General features: G+C 48.0%; 1 protein-coding gene across 1 annotated transcript in view; it reads left to right on the forward strand.

The window, feature by feature from the left end:
* The window catches only part of CACNA1D (calcium voltage-gated channel subunit alpha1 D), a 322101-nt gene that overhangs the window by 215399 nt on the left and 99782 nt on the right, over positions 1–6920 (forward strand). The window contains 5 exon segments of the mRNA XM_034658480.1: positions 261–287; positions 3631–3775; positions 3777–3792; positions 4720–4945; positions 5074–5281. Coding sequence (XP_034514371.1) covers positions 261–287; positions 3631–3775; positions 3777–3792; positions 4720–4945; positions 5074–5281 — 622 coding nt within the window.

Here is a 6920-nt window from a genome sequence, read left to right on the forward strand (position 1 = left end):
GGCCTCTGACAGGGCTGTGCAGGGCCGCTGGCTAAGAATCTTCTCTTGCCTGGGCCCTGGAGTGTGTCAGCCTGGCCCGCCTGGCCCTGGCAGCACCTCTTCTCCTGCTCTGCTCTCACCCCTGCTGGCTCACTGGGGGAGCTGGGGACGCTGAGCCCAGGCTTCTGTGCATGGCTTTTCTGATCTCTCAGCTGAAGTGACGGGGAGGCTATGCTCAAGCCTTCCTAACAGAAATCCTATTCTTTTTGTCTTTCTTTCAGCCAAGCCATTTCAAAATCCAAGCTCAGGTCAGTATCTTCTATTTTTTCCTCAGACTGCGTGTTGCTGTTTTACCTTCTAACTTTTCTATTATACATGGAGTTGCTTTAGGCTTGATTTTTACTCTATGGTCTAGGACATTGATATCGAAGACCAGTCTGTCCAGTCAGTATTCAGCACCTGCCTCGGAGAGCAGCGCAGTAGGCGCTGAAGATCATGCCCTAAAATAAACCAGTGAGACGCAACACCGAACAAGTTCTTATCACTAACCAGACCTTCATATTCCAACCCCCACCCTGACTCATTTCCCCAAGAGACCTACTTCTTGTCACTTTTCTGCTTACAAGTCTTCTGTGAAGGGGGAGATTCAAGAGGTCTTCTGAGGTGCCAGTGATGTTCTGTTCCTTGCTCTCGATGCAGGGTACATGATTAGTTGCTAAAAGCTCATTGAACCATATACCTGTGATTTGTGTACTTTTCCATGTAAATGTTATTTTTCAATTAAAAATGACATTTTACTGCTATATACAAAAATTAGCTTAAAATGGACAGAGGAATAAATGTAAAACCTAAATTTATAAACATTCTAGAAGAAAACCCAAAGTTTTTGTGACCTTGGGTTGGGGAAAGGTTTCTTCTTGGATACAACACCCAAAACACTGGCCATGTGAGTAGATAAGCTTCAGACCAGAAAAAAAATATTTGCAAAACATTTGATATAAAGGACTAGTATCCACTATATAAAAAGAAGACTATATAAATATGATGTGAGTAATAAGAAAACAAAAAAAATGGTCAACAGATTTCAACAGGCATGTCGCCCAAAAAAAAAAAGAAAAGGATGGCAAAGAAGCACATGAAATGACCATTGGTCCCTAGGAAAATGCAAATCGAAATCACAGACACCACTGCACATCTATTAGAACATTTTTTAGACCTGTGGATCAAATTTTAAAATCTGACAATACCAAGTTCTGACAAGGATGCAGGTCAGCAGGAATTCCCATGCGTTCCTGCAAGGTGAATGGCATGGCCATTTTAAAAACTCATTGGGTTTCTTGGAAAGTTGAGCATGTACGTACCATATGGCCCAGCAATTCCACTTCTGAGGGATTCGTATAAAATGAAAGTAGATGTCTGCGTGAGAAATTTTTATGTAAGAGTTTTAGCAGCCCTGTGTACAATTGCTGAAAACCGTAAATAGCTCCAACGTCCATCAGATGGCGAATGGGTAGACAAATTGCAGTTCACGCGTATGATGGAATAACGCTCAGCAATAGGGAAAAACTGCTGATAGATACAACGACACACATAAGTCTGGAAAGTATTTTTGCTAAGTGAGGAAAGCCAGTCTCAGAAAGCTCTATATTATATGATTCTCTTTATAGGACATTCTGGATAAAACAAAGGAATAGGGACAAAAAGCAGATCAGTAGTTGTCAGGGGCTGAGGTGGGGAGGGCGGGTTAACTCTTACAAAGAGGGATGGAAATATTCTTCCTCTTGATTGTGCTGGTGGTTACAAACCGTATACCTAAATATCAACAGTTACCATATGCCAATTGTATTTCAAGAAACCCGACTTTAAAAAGAACAGTCGGAAGCCCTTCCATGACTCCCTGTTGCCAGAGGGCATAGAAATCCCTTCATTGTTTGGCCCTTGGCTTACTCTCTGGCCTGACCTTTTGACACCCTTCCCACACTCCCCACTCCGTGGCTGTACCGGACTGCTGTCCGTTTTCACCATGCTCTGTTTCTTCCCACCTGAGTCCCCTTGGCCATACAGTCTCCTCTGGGTGGAATGCCCTCCTGCCTGCCCCCTGGTGAACTCTTACTCTCTTATCCAGAGCCAGCCCAAATCTCAACTTTTCAGGGAGGCCTTCCTGACTTACAAAGAGCATTTGCTGCTCCTGTCTCTTTGCTCCTGTACCCAGGACGCTGAGAATAGCACTGAGTGGGGATTGATCATTATTTGCCCCAACCTTGCATGCTTTTCAAGGTCAGAGGCCATGGGACGGTGCGCCTTCTTTACCTCCGTAGACCCAGTGTCTGGAACCCTGTGAGGCGCATGATGGGAAGTGCTACAGGACTTCAGGGGGTGGGACAGTGAGGCTTCCGAGATTTGGGAGACACTTAGGACTTGTCACTGCAGCATAAATGGACCCAACACTGGTCCTTTTTCAGACCACCTTGCTTGTGTGCCCTGAATTACGCATCACAGGAGAAACCCAGCCTCGGGGGCAGGCTTCAGTGTCCTCGGTGGGAATTTTCTACACTGGTCATCATGTTTCCAGCCCCATTACCACTGGAAACCACAGAGCAAGAGCAAGAACAAAATGCACTTTTCTTGTTCCAGGTCTTGTTGAAGAGTTGGCACAATGCTTTCTTTGCCCAGTCCTCGGGTTATAGTGTTTTCAGCATAGCAATGCAGCTGGGTCAGCCAGGGCTGCAGCTAGGACGCAGCCTGGGGATTCCTCCGACTCAGGCCCCTAGAGGAAGTGCCCACCGCCCCCGTCCATGAGCACAGCCTGCACGGGGCTGACATCGCCACTCAGCTGGCCTTCTCCTGGGACCCATTTCACCCATCTACCCTGTGGCAGGGAACGGTTCCCACAGGGAGAACAGGCTAAGGGAGGGAATACTTACCCTAATTACAAACCGGAAATGAAAGTCAGTAGAGGACATGCTACTTGTCTGTCTGGCTTGGCTCATTTTATTTGTATGAAAACACAATTCAATATTGGCTCTTTTCCTGAAGGTATACTTTGAGCATCACTCGTTAGAAAGGGCACCCGATGACTCAGTCTGAAGACTCATGTCCTACTTGGCTTTGACGAGTCCGCCAGGCTCCAGAGAAACCTCCCAGATTAAAGAAAGGACCAAAAGTTTCCCTAAAAGGAAAACTGGGTTTGGAGCACTTTGCTGCCTGATAAATTCTGTATGATGATTGAGATGCCGCAAGAGATGTGTGTGAGAAGCCAGACGGCTGTCTACACCCGTGGTGTGAACAGATCCATGTACCATATGGTGGGAATGTAAATTGCATGTATGTGTGCAGTCTCAGTTTTGCATCTGCAGACGGATCTATGAATATCTAGATTTTTCTAGCTGGTTTGAGGGCTGTGCGTGGCAGATTATGGAGTCGTCTAAAGCCATAGGAAGGAAACCGATAGCACAATCAGGTCAAGATTACACATTTAAAGTTGCATTTAAAGACCAACATCATTTCTGTGCCCTGTGTTCTCATCTTTCCTTCCGGCACCCCCTGATCTGAATCTCCAGAGTTAAAGACAACTAGCGTCCCCTATAATGTCTATCGGACAATCAGGTGCCGCTTCTGCCGTTCACGGAATCACTTGTGCTTCTCTTGCAGCCGACGCTGGCGGCGCTGGAACCGCTTCAATCGCAGAAGATGTCGGGCTGCTGTGAAGTCTGTCACGTTTTACTGGCTGGTTATTGTCCTGGTGTTTCTCAACACCTTAACCATTTCCTCTGAGCATTACGACCAGCCTGACTGGGCTAACGCAGATTCAAGGTGCGAGCAGAGGCCGTGTCCTTTTTATTCTGATTCTGAATTAGGGCTTCCCGAGGCTGTCGGCTGCAGGTTAGCCTTAGCTGGTCCATATGTAATGATGCGACATTGCCGGGGGCACTAGAAGATGGAGGAACCGTCTAAACCCAGGCTGCACCTGGAGTGGTGGGGGCACAGCCCACACAGTGTGCTGAATGAAGCCCTCTGGGGCTGGCTGACATCAGAGCGTCTACGTGTCTTAACCCTATGACAGCCTAGGGTCAAGGAATCTGGCAGTGGAAGGGACCTCATCTTCCTTCTCCCTGTCCCCACTGGAAGCTTTATTTTCCCATATGATATTCTTGGCAAGTGGTTGTTGGCCCCCTACCTAGAAGGCCCCCACCGTGTGGGACAGGAGCTCGTCCCCAGAGACAGCCCGTTCTGAGTTGGTCACTTGTGATCCATGGGGAGGTCTTATTTCTGTCCAGCTCTCCAGCCTGCTGGGTGCTGTTCTCTGTAGTTAGAGGTGAATTTGATAGACAACTTGTCTCATGGTGCCCTAAGCAAGACCAGACTGGCCTTTCTGTGACTGATTGAAACAAAAAATATAATACGCTGGTGTGAATGCAGAATCACAAGTTTTTAGGGCTAGAAAGCATCAGAGATTGTGTGGCAAACTGCTCCTCCCCATTTTATAGTCCATGAAACTGGGGTGCAGAGAACTCAGGGACTTCTCCAGAGCCCCACATCTAGGTGGTAGCAGAAGCAGGACTAGAACCCGGCACACAGACCATAAACATTGGTGCCACCTGTCTGTAATGGGGGCCGTCGGGAATTGCGAAGACGGGGGCCAGACGCTGGGGCATTTCCAGCAGAGACTGGCGGGAGGGAGGTCTGGGGAAAGAAGACCAGTCTGAGCCACGCCCATGATGAGACTCTTCGTCTTTCCAGATATCGCTAACAAAGTCCTCTTGGCTCTGTTCACCTGCGAGATGCTGGTAAAAATGTACAGCTTGGGTCTCCAGGCGTATTTCGTCTCTCTCTTTAACCGGTTTGACTGCTTCGTGGTGTGTGGTGGAATTACCGAGACCATCTTGGTGGAGCTGGAAATCATGTCTCCCCTGGGGATCTCTGTGTTTCGGTGTGTGCGCCTCTTAAGGATTTTCAAGGTGACCAGGTAAGAGTGCGTGTACCTCGCTGCAGGTGTTCTCTGGCTGGGGGGTGGCGATCAACCGCATCCTGGCCCCGTGATGTCTGCTGTGTCCCGTGGGTGTTGCGCTCTCACACCCCCATCTTGACTTGTAGGCACTGGACTTCCCTGAGCAACTTAGTGGCCTCCTTGTTAAACTCCATGAAGTCCATCGCTTCGTTGTTGCTTCTGCTTTTTCTCTTCATCATCATCTTTTCCCTGCTTGGGATGCAGCTGTTCGGTGGCAAGTTTAATTTTGACGAAACGCAGACCAAGCGGAGCACCTTTGACAATTTCCCTCAAGCCCTTCTGACAGTATTCCAGGTGAGCCCTCGCGAGGAGGCCGTGCGAGACGCCGTCTTGTCCCTTCACCGCTCGGAAAGACAGGATGAGTCTGCTGGGATTAGTGACCTCTGCCCCAGTAATGCTCTGACAAATCTCACGCCACCTACGTCGCTTGTTGCACACCTGACTCCCGCCATCTAGGTGGCGTGATCTCATGTTTTCGTAAGACCCCTGGATGTGTGACAGAATAATAAACCAAAAACATCTGTTTGATTTCGTGAGGTTCCCAAGGTTTCTGGGAGACAGGCTCTAAAATCCTCTTCCTGTTCTTTGTGAATCTTCGATTGCAGGCAAGTTTTGTGATCGTGGCTCTAACGGATTTGTGCAAAGAGGTGAATTTTAAAGCTCTCATGCCCCGGTGTGTAGTCAGAGGAATGAGGGTGATAAAAAAGTGGGGACAGCCTTCTGCCCCTCGCTTCTCCCTCCTGCAATGTCACAGGGACAGGCAGGCTCCGAGCGTGTCTGTACCATCGGGGCCTGTGCAGGGGATGAGGCCGAGATGGAGGGACAGTGGCAGGTGTGCAGGTGGGCAGCCTCGACTGCACCCCTGGCTTTAAGCTGAGGTATTCTAACCCCCTCTTCCTATGTTGTGAGCTGAAACCCTTCCTTAAACAGAGAGTGGCGGATAAATCTTAAAGATCCATCTGCCCTTGTCACTTTGCACATGTGATGTCAGTGAGCTCCAGAGCCCTGGCCGGGAGGTGGGAAGTCCTGGTGGGAGAGACCGCAGACATCAAGGCCCCCTGTTGGCTCTTTCAGTGCTCGGCTCTGTGACCTGGGAAAGTCACTATCCTTTGTGGGGGAAAAAAAACCCAAAAAACAAAAAAACCCAAGAGACTAAAGGGAATGATTTGTAAGATTCGTTTCCACTTTGTCATTTTGAGGTGAATGGAATTCCTGTCGTTGCTATAGGCCATACATTTTTGAAATATACTTTAATTTTTTGGACGATACTTAATTTTTAGCCACGGCTTACTCTTTTTTTCTGTTTTCTTTGATAGAAACCTGTATGGTGATGGTGGGTTTTGGTAGTCCCTGTGTCTGGCACAAAATTCAAATATTTACAAAAGAATATAAAGTAACAAATGAGTCTCCTTCCCACCCAGCCACCAATTTCTCCTTTTGGGAGCAACCACCATTGAATAGTTCTGTGTATTCTTCGAGATGTATTTGCTCGTAGATGTAAATCAGTGAACCTACCAACCAATCTTCCTCCCAATGACTGACTATCCTATGACAGAGATGGTAGCTCATTTTAGGCGCCATTTTCCAGCTTCTCGCCATTTCAAGTGTCCTTAAGAATCTCTCTTATTGGTCCATAAGAGTTTGCCCCCTACTTTTCAATTCTGCACAGATTCTGTGGTGTGAGTGTCCCTTAATTCACAGAACCAGTTCCTAGCCGATGAATATTTCATTGTGTCCGGCCTCGGCTCAGTGGGTGACCTTGAACACGCACCATGGACACGTGTGTGAGCGTAGATGTGTAGGGTGAATCTCCCAGAAGTGGATTTGCTGTTTTGAAGGGTTTGTGTCCATTTTCGACACTGATACTCTTGCCTGGCACGCTCTTCAAACTAGTGGCAATCCATCCTCCAGGGATGGGGTGTGGACGCTGTCC

This window comes from Ailuropoda melanoleuca, chromosome 4, assembly GCF_002007445.2.
Source record: "Ailuropoda melanoleuca isolate Jingjing chromosome 4, ASM200744v2, whole genome shotgun sequence".
Lineage (NCBI taxonomy): Eukaryota > Metazoa > Chordata > Mammalia > Carnivora > Ursidae > Ailuropoda > Ailuropoda melanoleuca.